The 20,885-nt window shown below is 40.6% G+C and overlaps 2 protein-coding genes and 1 long non-coding RNA gene across 7 annotated transcripts in view; 1 reads left to right on the forward strand and 2 right to left on the reverse strand.

Moving 5' to 3' along the window:
- Positions 1-17,498, reverse strand: part of cog5 (component of oligomeric golgi complex 5) — an 83,685-nt gene extending 66,187 nt beyond the window's left edge. For both annotated transcript variants that reach the window (XM_028043544.1, XM_028043543.1), the window contains exons 1-7: positions 17,412-17,498; positions 9,653-9,744; positions 9,184-9,323; positions 7,685-7,742; positions 7,091-7,145; positions 6,317-6,386; positions 3,338-3,458 (exon numbers count right to left, since the gene is read on the reverse strand). In XM_028043544.1, coding sequence (XP_027899345.1) covers positions 3,338-3,458; positions 6,317-6,386; positions 7,091-7,145; positions 7,685-7,742; positions 9,184-9,323; positions 9,653-9,698 — 490 coding nt within the window. In that variant the 5' untranslated portion in view covers positions 9,699-9,744; positions 17,412-17,498. The remainder of the gene's footprint in view (positions 1-3,337; positions 3,459-6,316; positions 6,387-7,090; positions 7,146-7,684; positions 7,743-9,183; positions 9,324-9,652; positions 9,745-17,411) is intronic.
- On the forward strand, positions 243-19,286 carry LOC114160777 (uncharacterized). Its single transcript, XR_003598847.1, has 4 exons — positions 243-590; positions 2,919-2,921; positions 13,553-13,565; positions 19,276-19,286. It is a non-coding gene; the product is annotated as an uncharacterized LOC114160777 (long non-coding RNA).
- Positions 16,227-20,885, reverse strand: part of tmtc1 (transmembrane O-mannosyltransferase targeting cadherins 1) — a 114,845-nt gene continuing 110,186 nt past the window's right edge. For 3 of the 4 annotated variants that reach the window (XM_028043538.1, XM_028043541.1, XM_028043542.1), the window contains 2 exons: positions 19,610-19,687; positions 16,227-18,566 (listed from right to left, as the gene is read on the reverse strand). In XM_028043538.1, coding sequence (XP_027899339.1) covers positions 18,441-18,566; positions 19,610-19,687 — 204 coding nt within the window. In that variant the 3' untranslated portion in view covers positions 16,227-18,440. Of the gene's footprint in view, positions 18,598-19,609; positions 19,688-20,885 lie in introns of all 4 variants that reach the window. The other variant, XM_028043539.1, reaches the window with a different exon arrangement.

Below are 20,885 nucleotides of genomic sequence, written 5' to 3' on the forward strand. Positions count from 1 at the left end.
TTCAGCCCCCCAAATAGTTTTTTTTTACTATTTTACTAATTAAAAATAAATTTGGATTTTTTCAAAGAATTAAAATTTTTTTAATGACTTAATTTTTTTTATTTTAAATTTAATTTGTTTTTTGTCATTTTGAATCCACAAAATACTTTTTTGGGGCCAGAATAAAGTATTGCACAAATGACATATCTGCAAATCAGTGTGACTTCTGCTGTTGTTTTTGGGAGACCAGTTTAGAGAGGCGTGGCTTCACCTTGACAATTGCATCTTCAGAGCAAAGTCTGTTCATTTTCTTCTTTTTTTGCTCGACATATTTAGTATGGATTAAAATATTAAGAAAGAAACCACGTGACGTACAACTACGACAGCCGCTGATACTGCGTGCACTACATTCCCCGCAGCACTGATTGGCCGAGCAATGCAACATGATCCTCTGCAGCAAGTGACGGCCAAGCGGGGCGTGTCATCACGACTTTACAGAAGTGTGTCTTTACCTCCGCGGCAGAGGCTCCGCCGAACCCTCTGAGACCGACTCATCGAACCCCTGGGGTTCGATCGAACCCAGGTTAAGAACCACTGTACTAGAGACTCCTGTAGGAACTGTGGCAGTGTGCTTCTTTAAGGTCTCTTAAGGAATGGGCCAGTTTCCAGTAACAAGGTATAGAACTTGGAAAATGCACATTTTTAGCTCAAATACACTTTGTGTACTTGAAGCCTCAGAAAAATTCAGAAAAGTTGAATTTAGTCTCTCCCAGTGCTGGATAGATATCGTTATATTAAGCTTGGATAATATTTTTCAGTCATTCAGTTTCCTCTATATCCCACAATGTTTTTTTGTTGTTGTTGTTGTTTTGTTTTTAAACCATAATGTCAGTATTTGCTGCATGAGTTCTAAACAAAATAATATTACAGGATACATGAGATCCTTGTCATCTCATCTCATTAGAGATGGTCCATCTTTTTGAGATGGTCCATCTCAAAAAGGACCAGAAGTCAATTTTGATTATTAAAGTTATCTGGGCATCTTCAACACCTCTGCAGAATCTCAGCAGAACCACAGGCTGATTTCCTTCATACCATGCTGTAAGAATGCCGTAAATCAAGGAAAAGAAGTTCAGACCAAGAACAGAGTGCATATACTATCTAGACCACAAACATACTGCTCATGTTTGTGGTCTAGTAGAATAACTGCTCAGTAGAATAACATTTCTGTATTAGAACTTCTTTGTTCTGTATCTACCAAATTACATCCAATGCAACTGCATTTCTGTATCCACTATGACATTTGGTTGCAGGCCTCAGGAAACACTGGAGCTTGTGAACTGATTATTTTACTTCTAATAAGTAAGACTAGTGTGTTAAATAGATAACCAACAGCACAGACTTGAAAAAAAGACCTACACTTGTATAGCACTTTTTCAAGTCCATAAGACCACAAAGCCATCCAAGCTACATTCAGTCATTCACAAAACACATTCACATGCTCACGGTGGTAAATTACTGCATAGTAGCCACAGCTGTTCAGTCTGACAGATGTGAGGATGCTGGGCCCTCTGACTACCAAAGAGACAATAGCCACTGTTGCCATCATCGTCCAATTTCTGCAATAAAATTTGATCTAGAGTTGGTGTCCTGCTTTATCATTAACCCTTTTCCTCCACTGACTGTGAAGGTTGCACAAAAACATACACCACATGTAGTTAATCAGTGTTAAAGACCAAGAATGTTTTAAATATTGCTTAGATCCATGAAGAATCTTTCTAACAATTTTTAAGAGAGCATTACAGAGCTTTAGGTAAAAATCATCTCTGATCTACATATGTGCATGAGCAGAACATTAAACCTTGAAGTACAGTGAGGAAAATAAGTATTTGAACACCCTTTGACTTTGCAAGTTCTCCCACTTAGAAATCATGGAGGGGTTTGAAATTTTCATCTTAGGTGCATGCCCACTATGAGAGACATAATCAAAAACAAAAAAATCCAGAAATCACAATGTATGATTTTTAAAATAATTTATTTGTGTGTTACTGCTGTAAATAAGCATTTGAACAACTGCTAACCTTTCATGTCATAGCTGGGTCTTCCAACATGACAATGACCTGAAGCACATAGCCAGGATAACCAAGGAGTGGCTCCATAAGAAGCATAGCAAGGTTCTGGAGTGGCCTAGCCAGTCTCCAGACCCAAACCCCATAGAAAATGTTTGGAGGAGCTCAAACTCCATGTTTCTCAGTGACTTCCCAGAAACCTGGTTGATCTAGAAAAGATCTGTGTGGAGTAATGGGCCAAAATCCCTGCTGCAGCGCAAACCTGGTGGAAAACTACAGGAAACAATTGACCTCTGTAATTGCAAACAAAGGCTACTGTCTCAAATATTAACATTGATTTTCACAAGTGTTCAAATACTTATTTGGACCAGTAACACACAAATAAATTATTTTAAGAAATCACACACCACAATTTCCGGATTATTATTTTTTTGATTACCGTATGTCTCTCACAGTGGACATGCAGCTAAGATGAACATTTCAAACCCTTCCATGATTTCTAAGTGGGAGAACTTGCAAAGTCGCAGGGTGTTCAAATACTTTTTTTCTCACTTTTTCAATTTTAGGGAGAATCAAAGTGCTTCTGTGATCTAGAGCACAACCTCACACATAATGTCATGCACACAGTTTTCTAATGATTATAAGAGGCTGATTGAATATAAGCAGATATTTTAAAGTTGGGATAAACAGAGTTTATCAAATATTCTAATGATATCCATGAACAAATGAAAATAAAACTGCAACAAAACCTACAGATGAAACATACCACAAGCACAAGTAAAAGAATGCATTAGATCAGAACATGGTGCACTGGCCACAAGTTAAGATGGTAGACCTGCTTAGGCTGTGAAAGAACTCATGCTGTACTAGAAGGTCCAGCAGCAACCTACCATAAGCTGCTCCAAGATCAACATGCTGGGCAGGCAGCCAGCTTGTAGAAAACCAAATGGTGACTGGTGAAGGGAGTGCATGATAAAGCATGACACCTACTCTAGATAGGATTTTATTACAGGATACAAACCAGACCTCTCTCATCACAAGGCTCTGCAACAGGTGACCTGAGAGAAGGCTGCAAGCTCTTCAAAAGGCTGACACCAGCTGCTATGCTTTGCCCAGCTTATAGGCCAAAATCCACAACAACAGATGTGTGAACATTATGTAAAAAAATATTTTTGTTACAAAAGTTACATACTGCACTTTTAGCGTAAAGGATTTTCTGTAGATTTGAAAATCACACACAGCTGCCTGACAGAAGTGAAGTGCAAAAACGAATAAAGAAAAGGCCTTACCCAGTTCATTGATGCTCTGAGCAGCCTTAGTGATCTCCCTGCTGCCACCCTGCAGCTGGCCCTGCAGCCTCTTGCTCAGGTACAAGATGCGTATGATTCTCCGAAGCAGGTCACAGGCCACCTGGAGCAGAGAAAGACATGCTGTGAGCTGGAGTCAATAGATATAATTACCAATGTCAATAGGGACCCAGGACATTGATATAAATACTGCAAATCTATTTGTACATTTAGGTCAGCTTAACATTTATCAATAAGAAGGATATAAATGCTGGCAAATTATTAAAATGATGCATGGTTTCAAACATTTTTCTATACAAATAACTTCAGTGTGGTGTGCATTTGTATTCAGCCCCTGATGTTTCATCTGCAGGTCTTCAGTTCAATTCAAAAATACTATATATGCCAAAGAAAAATGTATTTTTGCCATAACATATTTATGGCTGAAGCAAAAAAACAGATTAATCGTGATAAATCATGAATTGATTATTAAAATGATCATCAACTAATTTAGTAATCAATTAATTGTTAACTGAATATAAAGACTAAGAAAAAGCTGTTACTAAGAGCAGTAATTAAGCCAAAACTATACAAAATGGTTTGAACTTTCTCCATCTCTCACTGCTATTTGGTCCTGCTCTGCTTCCATGAAGCCTCCTTTCCATCTGCTTTTGGATTAAGGGTCATAGTTCAGGTATTGTGTTGTGACAACTGTCCATAAGTAAAACAGTAAGAGCAAAAATCCTTTCAGCTGCACAGAATCCAGAAACAAAGGGAATAATTGTCGAAACATGATGTGTTAACCAGAACAATTATAAACAAAAGTCTACAAAGAAGAATAAATCAAAACTAGAAAAATTTGCATTTCCTGTGAAAATGTAGTGTGAAAGCTGTAAGATGAATTTTTTTTTTGTGAAAATTGAAGAAGCATTTCAAGTCAACTGCAGAAGTCTTGCAGAAATGTAAGAAATAGACAAAACCAGCAGAAGAAAATAAAAGTCTGCAAAACATGCACAGAAAAAGAAGAGGTGTGAAAATGTTCACTTAATGCAAAAATCCCACCAAAAGACTATTAGAAATCAGTGCAGAACACTGCCTACAAAGTTAAACTGAAATGTCACAGCAGCTTATGAGGTAAAATTAGCTAAAAAGCTAAAGCCAGTTGACATGCTAATACTAACAGTAAAATACCCCATAAAATGTGAAAAACCCCACATAAAAGCTAAAATTAGTTAAAAAGGTAAAGCTAGCTAAAATACCAAAGACTCAGCCCCCTTTGGTATTTAACAATGTACGTGGAACAACCAACAGATTCAGAGTTTGAGAACGAAGACCAGGAGCAGCAGAATATTTAGCTAAAAGCTGACACAGATGATCAGGAGCCTGGCCATGTAATGCTCTGTATGTCAGCACAAGGACTTTAAAACGAAACAGTACTACTTATAGCAGATGAAGAGTACAAAGTATTAATTGAACGGAATCCCCACTCAAGGTTTCTAAATGCTGTTGAGGCAAATGAAATTATAAATATAGCAAAAAAAACATATAGTGATAAAACATCTGCAGATTGTAATGGAATAGATTTGTTTTTGGCTAAGAAAGTAACTGAGGCAATATCAAAATTACTAGCACATATTTGTCCTTTGTCATTTCAACTTGGCACATCCTCTCCGTGGGCTGCCACCTTATCGTGGTGGAGGGGTTTGAGTGTCCCAGTGATCCTTATGGATATGGTTATTGTAGTAATGTTAGCGGCACACTGTATAAATAATCTCCATCAACAATTACAGTCAAAGTCAAAATATTTTAATCTAGTTTCCGATGAGGCTCATTTGTTAGGCTAAAAGCACCTTTTGAAGTTACGTCTGTCATAAAGGCAAGTAGGAGTAAAATTTCACAGGTGAAAATTGTTGATAACTATAACAAGATTGTAGGGATCTGAAAGGATTGCTGTTTCCTCTCATATGAAATAACATCTGAGAGACTTAAGGCGTGTTTTCCACAGTTGAACACACCTAAAGTCTTGAAAGATCCTCCCTGAAAAGGCAAACATGCAGTTTTGTCTGCACAAAAACTGTTGATGTGCATTTCATGTTTAAATGTTCATTAGATTTTTTTAAAGCCAGTTTTAATTTTGTTTGAATTGAATACATGATCCATGGTTTGAAGAGTTTATGACCCAACTCAATGAAAATGAGAAGAAATCAAATCAATAAGTGAGATCGATAATGGAATTGGTATCAATAAATGATCAATTCCCATCCCTCCTTTTGGAAGTAGAAAAGATGGGTGGATAGATCGGTTTGACATGCAAGATCAATCACTGATCAACCAAAACTAAAGAAGTCGGGGTCAATCAATCTGCGCTACCCACTCTCTGTCCAACCCCAGCACTATTTGTTCTTTATGTCTTCATCCACGTCTTAACTGTCTTCCCCTGGCTTAATACTTATGTCTGGTATCCGAACCAGGGAACACAGAACAAATCAACAGCCTTTTGTTATGTAGCAATTGATTTTATGCCACCCTGCAGACATTTAGTAGATTACAACTTCTGGGTTGCATGTAAATCTCATTATTCAAGTCTTGCACAAAATATAGTGATATACCAAATCCATCCAAGTCCACATCCTGTCCTGATTGTTTTATAGTGTGGAAACAAGATGGCCAATAAAAGCATGAGTGGCAAATGCCAAGAAAGCTACTTGAACTGAGAAATGCCTATCTCCAGGACACAAAAGAGATGAAGGTTACATCAATCAATTATATTTGATCAACGTGTTTTGTCTCTTGATTGTGACATAGACTGCTTCGGGAATTCAACTTAATTTTGTTAACGTTGTCACATGTTCTGATATATTTATTTGATCCAAGGCATAGTAAGAACCTAATGACTTTTACTAATCTTTGGAACAGAAAAACAACTTTTTACCAGAATTGTAAAACATAATTCACAATCAGATAGATTACATTTAAACTTACCTGCAGTCTGGCTAGCTGAGTGATTCTGCCCACAATCTTGTTATAGGGATCAACAATCTTTGCCCTCATTCTGGAAAGAAAAAAATGTTATAACTGACCATCATCCAGGTGTTTTCCACCTCAGGAACTTCTCCAATAAACAGAGAACCTATCTAGTGTTTTCATAATTATGCAGCAGAAAGGTACTGTAAATGCTATAAAAGAAAATAAATATTAAAAAAAACAAACACTTGAAGACAACAAAGTACACTTGGAACCCGAGGTTCTAACTCAACTCTGAGAAACTTTTACCTTTTGAAGTAACATTTAGATTTGGACTGGGCATCCAGGTATGAAGTGGAGAAACTTTGTGGCACTTAAAACCCTGAAGTTAAAGACTACTCTAGGTAGTATGGCCGTAGAATATTTTCTACACTAAGCAGAAATGGCTTCTTGATTTCTAAAGAACCTGTCAGCTACAGACTCTACCGGGTCATTGCATGTGAACATAAAATGTACACAAATATTGAAAAAACTCATTAACACAACAGAGACATTGTGATCTTCAATGATCACAAACTGTAGCATATAAACATGTATTATTTTCATCAATAGTATTCCAGCATCTGAAACAGTGTCAACAGCTGACTTTATCTAGATCCTGGTGGTTTCTGGTTCAGCTAGTGTGTTCTTTCAAGTTCCTGGGATCATTTAACCTTGAGATTCAACTCAGTTCTAATGGATCAACAGCCAAATTCCATCTAAGACACCCTGATCATTCAGTTGATTATTTACCTCTCAACAGCGGCCTGCAGTGCACTAATCCTCGTCTGCATCATCTGAAGAACCCCTGAAAATAACACAAGATTTGTCTTTCAGAATATTAGATTTAAAGAGCTTGCTTATTAGAATGCACTACCTCCATCTGGTGGTACCAATCAAGGCTCACAGTTTTGTAGAGATGTTTTTTCAAATCTATTTTGTAGGCATGTAATATAACTAAAGTGCTGCAATATTTTTAAATATTTTCTACATTCCCTTTTTTACACACACAAACAATCTTGAATTAATATCAGTTACATCAACATTTGATTTCCTTTTGGGATCAGTATAGTATTTTTGAATTTGAATGCTAAATATCTAATATATTAAAATTTATGATTGATCAGCACACCTCTAGTCAGCAACAACAACTAACCTCTATACTTCCTTAGTTATTTAGATATCTATCATCTTCGGCTTAACTAGGATCGGTTCGCCGGAGCAGTAGCCTAAGCATGGAGACCCACCCTTCCCTCTCCCTAGCCACTTGGACTGGGGAGAGGGAACCCATCTCACAATTACAGGAACCAAAAGCAAAATGCAGAATAAAAAAACGTTGGTAAATACCTTCAAGAGACTCAATCCCTGTAGCCTGAGCCAACAAGTCTTCATGCCTTGCCACAACCTGGAAAGAAAGGAAAAAACACACAATCTACAAAGCTTGATTGAAATTTAGTGTCGATTTCCATAGAGTGATGAAATGCAAAACTAAGGAGTAGCTAATACCCAAAGGGTATTTAGTTTGTTGTGATGGAGATTGATTTTAGGATGAAGCAATCCATGCAAATCAGGCTTAGGTACGCCACCTTAAAATCATGGAATTTCTAAGCATGAAGAATGTTTAGTCATTTAAGTATAAGAATGTATCTAAATGACAAAAATTCCGAGTTTGAAAAACATAAATTCATAAACTAAATCACATTGAAGCAGTCAGTGGCACATTATAGAAAAAGAGATGCACAAAACTGAAGTGATCAGTCCTGACCAAAACAGATGTCTGAGTTTCTTTGAGCTGCTGAGTTTTATTTGAACTGGTTCTGACCTCTCCAACACACAACACACACAAACTGACTTGTGTAAACTTAAACAAATAAAAAGCCATAAAGGAAAAGTATACAAGCTTCGTGGATAGAAGTGGAATTCTGAAGCCAGCACAAAATTAAAGAATGACAAGAAAATCCACATTTTCACATCAAAATACCTTTATGTAGTTTTTACTAAACTCATACACAAAGATTGTATCGTTTGTTGATATATTGAGAATTATCGATCAATCGGTTGATTGATAGCATATTTAGTTATTTCTCATATCTGATTTCACTCTAAGTAAAACAACTGACTGATCCTCCTCCAAGAGAAGCTTTATGGCAGATTTTTAACAGGGATTATAAAACCATTTTCACAGCTGTAACTCAGAAGTACCAGTGAGATATGAAACTGAAGCCAAAACTGTATTTGCCACACAGCAACAGACTGTTTTGTGTTCCTACAGAAGAAGTCAGTCAACAGTATTTCATTATTTAAGGTCAGGTCAATAAGTGAGTGAAAATGCATATCTTTTCTAAATGGTCAACAGATAATTAGTAAATGAGTTATAGGCATCAAGACTGTGAAACATAAAAATCAAGTGAGATTTAAGAATATGAATGTAGAGACATTCATATGTCATACATTCATGACATCTGTCATGTTTAAAAAGGTTAAGCATGACATTCTATGCCGTTTCTTCCCAGTTGCTTGATTAGTGACCCACCCACTCAAAAACTGCTTTTTATTAATGGGTAGCACTTTTGAGAAGTTTTAAAGACTAGCGTAATGTACAGATACCCAGAACACCACTTGCTGCTTTTAGGTGAAGCCTGTTATTTTGGAACCTGCATGAATGAGCTTTGTATTATTTCAAACTTTATTTGATGCTCTATGAGATGAAACCGTTTGTAATGACTTACAAGTCCTTTGTGAATGTTGCTAATAGACCCTACCTGTGCACTTGTTTTCAAATGGTTTTAACAGATGCAATGTCAAAGCTGGTTTCTGACTGCTTTGAATGAAGCGGATGTTCGTACCTGGCTGTGCAGTTCTTTGTCGAGCTGGCTGATGCCCTGTGCCAGCTTGGCCAACTGCTCAGCGATGACGGCCTGATGGATAGCCTGTGCTGTGTACGTCTTCACGTCAAAATCTTCGTCCAGGAAATCCGAATAGCACTCTGCAAACAGAGCAGAAGGTCGTTACAGTCTCCCACCAGCATCCAGCAGACCAGTGATAGGACCCGGGTGGTCTGTCGAAAACTGAGTAGTTTCTGTGGGTCACTGCATTAAAAGAACGAGAGTGTCTATTAGGGCAAATTACTAAACACATTCCAAACGCTACAAGCTCCACTTACTCGGAAAGAGAAGGATGATTACATGTACAGGAGCTGACAAAGTTAGCCTTGTAGCACAGCAACCTTGTCCATTTTTTATTGTCAGGTATCGTTTTTTATTGTTGTTGTTTTTATTGTTAGTTTGTGTGTTTAGTTAAAAAAGAAAAGCTCACCATCTTTCAGAAGCGAATTCGTGGAAACTTCTTTACCGTCCTCCATGTTGACACTTCCGTGTGTGACGTACACTTCTTCTTCTTCTTCTTTTCTATTATGGCGGATCACAAGCAACTTTAAGGTGCATACCGCCACCTACTGTACATGAGTGTGTAGAAGCATTACTTCACATCTATTAAATTCTATTTTTGAATTTTGTAGTCTAAAGATAAATAAACAATGCTTTCCTTAATTTGTGAATATCTGTTATGTTTCCTTCATTTCCTAATATACCTTTAAGATTCCATTCATGCCCTATACTTCTAACTATTCTCTTTAATTCTTCCCTTTCGAGTTCATATGACTTACAGTTCATCAATATGTGTTCTACATTTTCTTTCTCTCCACATCTCTCACATTTATCATTATTTTTCCTCCCTATTGTTTAAAGCATGTCATTTAAGTAGGTATGACCTACTCTTAATCTACTAATTATTATTTCTTCTCTTCTGTTTCTTTCATTAATGCTTCGAATTCGAACTGACTTTTGTACTTCATACAATCTTCTTCCTTTCTTATCTTCATTCCACATTTTTTGCCATTTCCCCATTTCTTTACTTTTAATAAGTAACAGGTTCTTCCCCTTTCCCAAAAGGAATTGAAATTGTTATTTCCCCCTCTAAAGCCCCTTTAGCTAATTTATCTGCCTTTTCATTGCCTTTTACTCCTTCATGTGCTGGCACCCAACAAAACCAAACATCAATGCCACCCCTATATAATCTAAATAAAATATGATGAATTTCTAATACTAAATCTTTTCTATCGTTTCCTTCTCCCTTAATACTTTCTACTACTGCTTTGGAATCTGTGCACAGACGTACACTTCTTCTGGTCAGCTTGCAAATAGATTTTTGGAGCAGTGCGCCACGTCATGGCCATCTTGTGCGAAACTCTGTGTCCCTGGGGAAGTCTGTTCCCCTTGTCTGGAGCTCTGACTGCAGCCAGAGAGGCGGAGTTTAAGTTTTGTGCTATTTTTAATCTCCAAGAGAGTCTTTTTTCAACTTTTGTTATGTTCACTTTAGCCTGACAAACAAAAGTCAGTCACCAAACACTGTTCTCCAACACATTGTGTGTATTTATAATTTCTAATTGCTTTTTGTTGGAAGCTAGGTGATAGCGGGCAGGGCCGTGCAGAGACCTTTGGAGGGCCAGGGGCTCAAAGTTAAAAAGGGGCACATTGAACAACGCATATTAATCAAGAATCTAATACTTAATCAGATCACACTGTATCATTGTCATCATGTGGGGACAATGCAAAACATAGTCTATGTTTTCACCAACAGGTATAGAGTTGCTGTTTCTGCTGCTGACAAAGGTGGAGGGAGGTGGAAGGCTGTCTTGATCTGAGACAACACAGCCCTCCATGACCATGAAGGGTCATGGTTATGATGGTACCGTTTCTTTATGTCAGAATATCTGATATAAAGGTACGGAGCCCCTAAGCCAGGGGTGTCAAACTCCAGTCCTCAAGGGCCCGTGTCCTGCAACTTTTAGATGTGCCTCTGCTGCACCACACCTGAATAGAATAATTAGGTAATTAAGGCTCTGGAGAATTGATCTACACAAGGAGGAGGTCACTAAGCCATTTCATTCCAGTGTTTTGTATCTGTGGCACATCTAAAATCTGCAGGACAGCGGCCCTTGAGGACTGGAATTTGACACCTGGGCCCTAAAGGGACATGGGGAAAATAAAAGAAAAAGAAATTCAGACTTACTTTCTCAAGATCCTAAGAAAATAAGTCAGGATCTTGGGATTTCTCATTTCTGAAATAAATACTAAATTTTTACATGAAATTTTGGACACATGTCTGTAGTTCATAGAATGAAAGAACAATGTTATTTTTACTCAAACATATACTGTACCTGTAAAAAGTAAAATCAGAGAAACGGATTATTTTAAGTAGTCTCTTAATTTTTTTTTGGAGCTGTATGTCTCCGAAATGGTTGGTCCCTGTCCAATGGGGTAGCAAGGATTACAAGGTGAGCTTCAGGCTTCAGGAGTTGCATTCCTCTCTGATGTTTTAAAAAGCATTTTTTCCTTCTTTGAAAAGAGAGGAATTATGTTCTCATGTATCTCAGATCTTCACAGAGAAATACTTAAATGCATTTAATATAAATGCTGGAACCCTGGCGATCCGATCCTCGGTTGCAGAAGCTGGCTCTTGGGACGTGGATTGTCACCTCTCTGGTGGGGAAGGATCTGGAGCTAGTGTGTGAGGTCAAGAGGTTCCGGCTAGAAATAGTCGGTCTCACCTCGACGCATGGCTCTAGTTCTGGAACCAGTCTCCTTGAGAGGGGCTGGACATACTTCCACTCTGGAGGTGCCCAAGGTGAGAGGTGTTGGGCAGGAGTGGGCATACTTGTTGCTCCCCGTCTTGGCGCCTGTACATTGGGGTTTATCCCGGTGAACGAGAGGGTAGCCTCCCTCCGCCTATGGGTGGGGGGACAGGTCCTGACTGTCGTTTGTGCTTACGGGCCAAACGACAGTTCAGATTACCCACCCTTTTTAGAGTCCTTAGAGAGGGTACTGGAGAGTGCTCCTCCTGGGGACTCCCTTGTTCTGCTGGGGGACTTCAGCGCTCACGTGGGCAATGACAGTGAGACCTGGAGGGCCGGGGTTGGGAGGAACGACCCCCTGATCTGAACTCGAGCGGTGTTCTGTTGTTGGACTTCTGTGCTCGTCATGGATTGTCCATAACGAACACCATGTTCAAGCATAAGGGTGTCCATATGTGCACTTGGCACCAGGACAACCTAGACCGCAGTTCGATGATCGACTTTGTCATCGTTTCATCGGATCTGCGGCCGTATGTCTTGGACACTCGGGTGAAGAGAGGTGCGGAGCTGTCCACTGACCACTACCTGGTGGTGAGTTGGCTCCGGTGGTGGGGGAGGAAGCCGGTCAGGCCTGGCAGGCCCAAACGTGTTGTGAGGGTCTGCTGGGAACGTCTGGCAGAATCCCCTGTGAGACGGAGCTTTAACTCCCATCTCCGGCAAAACTTCGAACACGTCCCGGGGGAGGTGGGGGACATGGAGTCTGAGTGGACCGTGTTCTGTGCCTCCATTGTCGAGGCGGCCGATCGGAGCTGTGGCCACAAGGTTGTCGGTGCCTGTTGCGGCGGCAACCCTCGAACCCGTTGGTGGACACCTTTGGTGAGGGATGCCGTCAGGCTGAAGAAGGAGTCCTGTCGGGCCTTTTTGGCCTGTGGGACTCCGGAAGCAGCTGATGGGTACCGGCGGGCGAAGCGGCATGCGGCTCGGATGGTTGCTGAGGCAAAAACTCGGGCATGGAAGGAGTTTGGGGAGGCCATGGAGAAAGACTTCCATACGGTTTCGAGGCGATTCTGGTCCACCATCTGGTATCTCGGGGGGGGAAGTAGTACGGCATCAACACTGTTTATAGTGGGGATGGTGTGCTGCTGACTTCTACTCGGGACATTGTGGGCCGGTGGGCAGAGTACTTCAAAGACCTCCTCAATCCCACCAACATGCCTTCCATTGGGGAAGCTGAGCCTGGGGACTCTGGGTTGGGCTCTCCAATCTCTGGGGACGAGGTCGCCGAGGTGGTTAAAAAGCTCCTTGGTGGCAAGGCTCCGGGGGTGGATGAGATCCGCCCAGAGTTCCTTAAGGCTCTGGATGTTGTAGGGTTGTGTTGGCTGACGCGACTCTGCAATATCGCATGGACATCAGGGCAGTTCCCCCTGGATTGGCAGACTGCGGTGGTGGTCCCCCTGTTCAAAAAGGGGGACTGGAGGGTGTGCTCTAATTATAGAGGGGTCACACTCTTAAGCCTCCCTGGCAAGGTCTATTCAGGGGTCCTGGAGAGGAGGGTCCGTCGGATAGTCGAACCTCGGATTCAGGAAGAGCAGTGTGGTTTTCGTCCTGGTCGTGGAACACTGGACCAGCTCTACACCCTCGGCAGGGTCCTGGAGGGTGCATGGGAGTTTGCCCAACCAGTCTATATGTATTTTGTGGACTTGGAGAAGGTGTTCGACCGTGTCCCTCGGGGAGCCCTGTGAGGGGTTCTCCGGGAGTATGGGGTATTGGGCCCTTTGATACGGGCTGTCAGGTCCCTGTATGACCGGTGTCAGAGTCTGGTCCGCATTGCCGGCAGTAAGTGGGGCTCGTTTCCGGTGAGAGTTGAACTTCGCCAGGGCTGCCCTTTGTCACCGATTCTGTTCATCACTTTCATGGACAGAATTTCTAGACGCAGCCAAGGTGTTGAGGGGATCCAATTTGGTGGCCTTGGGATCTCATCTCTGCTTTTTGCAGACGATCTGGTCCTATGGGCTTCATCAGGTCGTGATCTGGAACTCTCACCGGAGCGGTTTGCAGCCGAGTGTGAAGCGACCGGGATGGGGATCAGTGCCTCCAAATCTGAGGCCATGGTCTTGAGCCGGAAAAGGGTAGAGTGCCTTCTCCGGGTCAGGGGGGGTGTCCTGCCCCAAGTGGAGGAGTTCAAGTATCTCGGGATCTTGTTCACAAATGGGGGAAGAAGGGAGCGGGAGATCGACAGGCAGATTGGCGCAGCGTCTGCTGTCAAGCGGGCGCTGTACCGGTCCGTCGTGGTGAAGAGAGAGCTGAGCCAAAAAGCAAAGCTCTCGATTTACCGGTCGATCTACGTTCCCACCCTCATCTATGGTCATGAGCTTTGTGTCGTGACCAAAAGAACGAGATCGCGGATACAAGCGGCCGACATGGGTTTTCTCCGTAGGGTGGCTGGGCTCTCCCTTAGAGATAGGATGAGAAGCTCAGTCATCCGGGAGGGACTTAGAGTAGAGCCGCTGCTCCTTCACATCGAGAGGAGCAGGTTGAGGTGGCTCAGGCATCTGGTCAGGATGCTTACTGGACGCCTCCCTGGTGAGGTGTTCCGGGCACGTCCCACCAGGAGGAGGCCCCGGGGAAGACCCAGGACACGCTGGAGGGACTATGTCTCTCGGCTGGCCTGGGAACACCTCGGGATTCCCCCAGAAGAGCTGGAAGAAGTGGCCGGGGAGAGGGAGGTCTGGGCCTCCCTTCTGAAGCTGCTACCCCCGCGACCCGACCCCGGATAAGCGGAAGAAGATGGGTGGATGGATGGGTTTTGCTATTGCTATCTTTTTAACAGCGTTTGGCTGTAGGAATTTTCCCTGCAATTGATCTGCCTTTGAGATTTCAATTTGATAGATGAAGGGCATTATGAATAAATATTTTTATTAAAAAATAAAATAAAAAATTATCATACAAGCATTGGATTCTTTGTAGAAATCACTTTTGCAGTCTAGTCTACGGTTTTACATTGTAGATATAAATATTGGCAAAATGTGTAATTTTGGTTGATAAGTACTCTTCATTTTAGGGTTATTAATTGTTGGCAATATTACAGCATTTTTCTATAAATTTTACAATGTCTAAGACTTCCACAATATATATATGTTTTCTACATTTCATAACTGTAAAAATTAAGTGAAATTTATGTTTCTTCACTGCCATTTACTTTCTACAGTAATATAAATGCTTTGGATGTTACAGTTTGTAACTGTCGGTGTCTTACAATTTTTTATCGTAAGTTTTACTCTGGGTTTTTTACAGTGCCGCTACCAATCAAAAATAACAGTTCCACATGCCTGTCTCAAAACCAGCATGTAGAGAAAACAGATGAACAACCAAGTTGAGCTATTGTTAAGATGGCCCTTAGCGGGAGGCTGAAATAGGAGTCTGGAGGCAGGGGTAGTGCAACCAACCAGGTGTTTTAATCTCCAACATTTAACAAAGATGACATTCCTGCTTACATGGTCATGAGGTGTCGCAGCACCCGCACCTATTACTTCCTATCATGTGGCCAACATGCAGGCTTTGTAATCCTGGGCGGTACCAATTAACACACTTCTCAAAAGACAGGATAGAACAAACCACATATACACCAAACAACTTAACAAAACAACCAATCTTCAACACATAAATAACAAACATTCTTCATGGTTACATACTCATTTGCTATCTAAAACTACCCTCATATAAATATTAATTTATTCATCACTTCTAAAATGCCTCAGGCTTTGTTCCCCCTCTTCCATCTGCACTTGGTCTCTTCCGGAATCTTTACCAGGTGTTCAGGCAGAGGTAAGCCATAATCTACAAACATTTGTAATACATTTCATAATTACCATACCTACTTCATTTATATTATTCCCCCCAGGACACCCTCAATACCCACTGAGATGCCCTGCATAAAACACCCAATAAAATACTTCAATCTATTTGTACCCGTCTCATTATCATTTGCACATAATTAAAGTGTTATCCTGACCAGTAATGAAGACCTTCATTACAGCTATAATAATACAAATCACTGACAGTTTTGATAATCTAAAAGTCTACAACAGGTTAAGAAAACATTTTCAATTTCTTTGGCCAGACTCATAATACTGCCACATTACTATACTTCAATATGGACAAAAATTCTCTCAGGGTTTTGTGTAGGAAACCTTTCCCTTTACGAGGGACATGTACTGTACAGTGCAATACCTTTAAGTAGAAACACACCAGACATGATGTAGTAAAAGATATACTTTATTTTTATTTTTTTGGAGCAATTACATCATTGTCCTGGTCACTTCCTTTACATCTCACAATCACATCACAACATTCAATCACATTCAAATCAGTGTTCACAAAAATAACAAGCATTCAAACAGCAAACTACTGAGGTTTTAAAGTACAAAGCCACAAGATGAACTGGAAAAAAAACACAGCTCCTTATTAAAGCTGCAGATGATCTGGGACCATAGGCTCAAAGTCAGCTCCTCTCCAAGGGATGTAGCATTTATCTGTGGCATTTCACTTTCTGAGCTACAAAAAGAAAATTTTACCCTTGTAGCCTTTGTTCTACTGATTGATACTCAGCACTTGAGAGGTGCAACAGATTGCAATCCCTTCTCTTTTGTGACAAAAAAATTACTAAATCTGAAGGTCCACTTCTGGGACTGATCATGGCATATCAAAGGTTTATTCAACAGGAGCAGATTCACAGTCTTGTACAGACAATGAACCCTTAGTCAGGTGTTTTGCTCTCTCATGGTAAAGGTTCATCTTTGGAAGAGCAAAGCGGACAACAAGTCATAAATCTGAATCCTAGTTTAATTCAAGCAACCTGATTGTTTATGTCAGCTGGTATTTAATCTAAATGATTCCCTTATGCTAAAGTCCATCCAGAATAGATGAGTAAATTGTAGACCAAAAACCTAAATCATATCCTGATGACATAAGTGGAACTTATAGAGAAAAAGGAAATAAAAGCCTATTTCATGGGTCATAAAGAACAGCAGCTAGATGAACGAACGTCTTATTTGAGTTGACTGTTTACACGAAGGGTGCCCAAGTGATTTGAGACCAAGAGTTACTTTTTCTCTCATCAGGAAGCTGAGAACTACCACATGTAAAAATTGTAAATGAAACTCTATTGACTTATTTATAGGCAAAAGTTATCTCTTATTGGAGTGTATGAGTGATGGTTTTCTTGATCTGTCCTTTACAAAAAATCAGCATAAATAAAGCAAACCGCTGCTGTGTAAGCCTCACCCTATAAGAGTCGGACAACAAGGCTGTGATGGTCATGGCCCTGAGCTCTGGCGGGCATCCTTTTGTATCAATTTTGAAAATAATTTCTTCAGTTGCATCAATTCATAGCTACACATAAAAATATATATTTTTTGCTATATTAACATTTTTGCTCATTACCTGAGAAACTTTATTCCTACATCCAGTTCTCCATCAGGATGTGTCTGTGAAAAAAATAAATTCAGGTTGATTGCAGTCTACGTATTGGGCACCCCTGGTTTACACATTCAAACACAACCCTTGTGATTGATTCATGACTTAAGGATAAAATAAAGCTTGGGTAAGCACTGCATTCCTCTGACTTGGTGGTGTGGAGTTTTGCCACCAGTGAGAAGAGAGACAAACTATGCATTCAGTGGTAAGTTTCAGCTACAGCCTGAAAGAATTCTCTGAGAGTTCAGTAGAATGCAACTCTCATTCTATTGTACAAAGGTGAACTTGTATAGTGCTTTATCAATTTCAGAAGATCCTATTACGCTTTTACACTACATTCAGTCATTTACACACTGGTTACTGGATAGTAGCCACTAGCCACAGCTGCCCTGGGCCACACTGTGACAGAGGCGAGGCTACAAAACACTAGCCAGGCCCTGTGACCGCCACCAGCAGGCAAGGTGGGTGACATCTTACCCGACAACACAACAGAGGTGGACGGAGCGAGAACCCAACAATTGAGGGACGATCTCCGACCACCGTGTGTCCATCACTGACATCAACACCATTCTCTTGCACACAAACCTTTGTTTCAGAATGTCCTTTTGATTTCTGAGAAGCTCTCAGGCACGTTCCCTACAGGTCAGAACCTTTTCTGATTCTTTTCACTTTCTTGAACTAATAAATATGGGAATGATGCCTGAAAGCAGAGGACTGAATTACAATTGGTGAATATACTTATTTAGAAAATAACTCTGCATCTAAGTAGGCGACACTAATAAATTAAATCACAATAAACAAAGCTTGTGAAGTCACAGAACTTCTAGTGGTCTTCTGTGTTATTCTCCATTTCACTCTGCTGCACACAGATGTACCAGCAAGCCTTCTCTCCTGCTCTGTCTGTGAACAGGTTGGACTGATGAAATGACCTGGCAAATGTCCTCTCCCAGAGCAAGCTGCTGACCTCTATTCAGGACAATTTTCACGTCTGCCACATTATGCTCCACCTGTCAGTCTCTTCTCCAGCCGGTCCAGCTTTGCCAGATTTTCCTTGAGAAGTTTGGAGCCAGGATTCAGATGCAGGGCCCGCTCATAGTACATCCTGGCAGTTGCATAGTCTCCCTGTGTCCAGACATGTTTTTTAACACATGTACTATATTCAAATAAAGATGCAAGATAGTACAATTACCGTAAACTAAAGAAATATTAAGTCTTGCGCTTGTATTGAAGGAAGGAGCACACAGATCTGCTCTACTTAATCATAATCTGGGCATTTGTCGCCTCCAAATCACTGAATAGTAATAAACAGATCTAAATATGATAATCATTAGTCTTTAATTCTGGTTTAATTCAAATAATCCAGTTATTTTAAAGGAACTGATTCAAGTTCTGCATGTTGCATCATATGAATGATCTGCGCATGCCGTTCAGTGATCACCCTTGCTATTTCTACTATTTCTGAGCCTTGGGTTAAATTTTTCAACGTCTGACAACTTTAGAGTATTTCTATGCTATAATATTGTACAGTCCATTGGAGTAAGACCCACTTTGGGTTCTCGAGGGCCCAAAGTGGGTCTTACTCCAATGGACCTCGAGGGCCGGCATCCTGCACGTTTTAGTTCTCTCCCTGGTGGGAGTAACAACTATTTCAGCATGTCAGTGTTCTTCTTAGGCCTCTAATGAGACATCATTGGATCCAGGTGCATATAACCAGGGAGAGAACTAAAACACACAGGATGCCGGCCCTCGAGGACTCAGTTTGGGCCCTCGAGGGCCCAAAGCAGGGGTCTCAAACTCCAGTCCTCGAGGGCTGCAGTCCTGCAACTTTTAGATGTGCCTCTGCTGCACCACACCTGAATAGAATAATTAGGTCATTAAGGCTCTGGAGAATTGATCTACACAAGGAGGAGGTAATTAAACCATTTCATTCCAGTGTTTTGTACCTGTGGCACATCTAAAAACTGTAGGACTGCGGCCCTCGAGGACTGGAGTTTGAGACCCCTGGCCCAAAGGCACTTAATATGTTATTGTTTTCATCCAGAAATTTTGTGCAGGTGCACAACACTGGAGAGCAAAAAGGCTATTCTTTTACATGCCATCCATAGCTAGAGTGCAGCTATGCATGGCATGTGAACGTAATTTAGATTTTTTATATACATTATCACCTTGATGTGCTGAATCCCTCCCATGTTCATCCAGGCCTGAGACTGGTCAGGCTTCAGATCGACAGCCAACTTGTAATTCTAGTAGGAGAGAAAACAGACAATGAAGAGACTGAATGAATCAATAAACAAATCAGAAAGCTCCAACAACATTTGGCATCAGGCTGGATAGAGTCAAACAGTCCAATATAACAGCAATCTAAGTTTAAGGTGAAGAATAATTTATGTTATTGACATTTTGAAAAAATGCAGCACCTTATTGGCAATAAAACAAACAGAAAGAATGTAACTGTGGCCTCCCGTTTTATCAAGAAAATTCTTGTGATCTTATATGCTGTTGCACAATGGCTAATCTGCGTTCCATGTCAGTGGCATATATAGGGACACAGTTTTAAGTAAATAACACTCCAGTATCAACTTCATATTTGATGTTGTAACAAACACAACCATATCTCCATGAAAACTCTATTTCTTTTCTGTCATTTTCACTAGGTTCTTATCACTCACTGTGAACGTTAGCATCCTGGCTGCTATCATCTCGTAAGATGCTGTTCCCGGTGTGATGAACCTGAGTCTGTTTTGTGCAGATGAACTGTGTTTCATCTCATCCTGTCTTCTGGCCATTATTTACACAACACAGAACTGAATTATTACTTGAACCGAGCTGAGATAGTACCCGAGTACGGTACATTTAGCAAGGTTGCACAAGAAGTCCGGTCCTTTTGTGCATCTGTCACAGGATGAATCAACAGAGGAAACATGTTTGACAATTTCAATTTAGATAAGTGCAATCTGTGTAATACCTTGAATTGAGAGATTCCATGCCTAATACAAATAGAAGTAGAATTAACATATTTTTGGACTTTGGGCCACTGGCTATCTGTAATAATCACTCATAGATCTTCCTGACCATCCTTTTCAGGTGGTCTAATGTAGGCACTGAGTCTTCAATTATGGATCCTTGTTATTAAACCCTTTCTTACTGGATCAAGCAGAAGGATTGTCTCCACAGAAGAGGATGGGGTTTGACTAGGAAGGGTTGGAAATCTGTTCCTGAGTCTGTAAGTATTTTTTAAAAAAATCTTTACTTTCCATATTAAATTTGCTATGTAATTGTTAAAATGTAAATGTAAAAGCCTTTTCAAAAAATACATATGTTCTACATTGAATCCCTTTATGTTTCCACTGATTAAGAAATACATTTAGGGCTGATAGAGGGAATGTGTGGTTATTTATCAATGGACTAAGAACTGATGTGACTGTCCATCCATAATGTTTT

This window comes from Xiphophorus couchianus, chromosome 17, assembly GCF_001444195.1.
Source record: "Xiphophorus couchianus chromosome 17, X_couchianus-1.0, whole genome shotgun sequence".
In the NCBI taxonomy this organism is placed as follows: domain Eukaryota; kingdom Metazoa; phylum Chordata; class Actinopteri; order Cyprinodontiformes; family Poeciliidae; genus Xiphophorus; species Xiphophorus couchianus.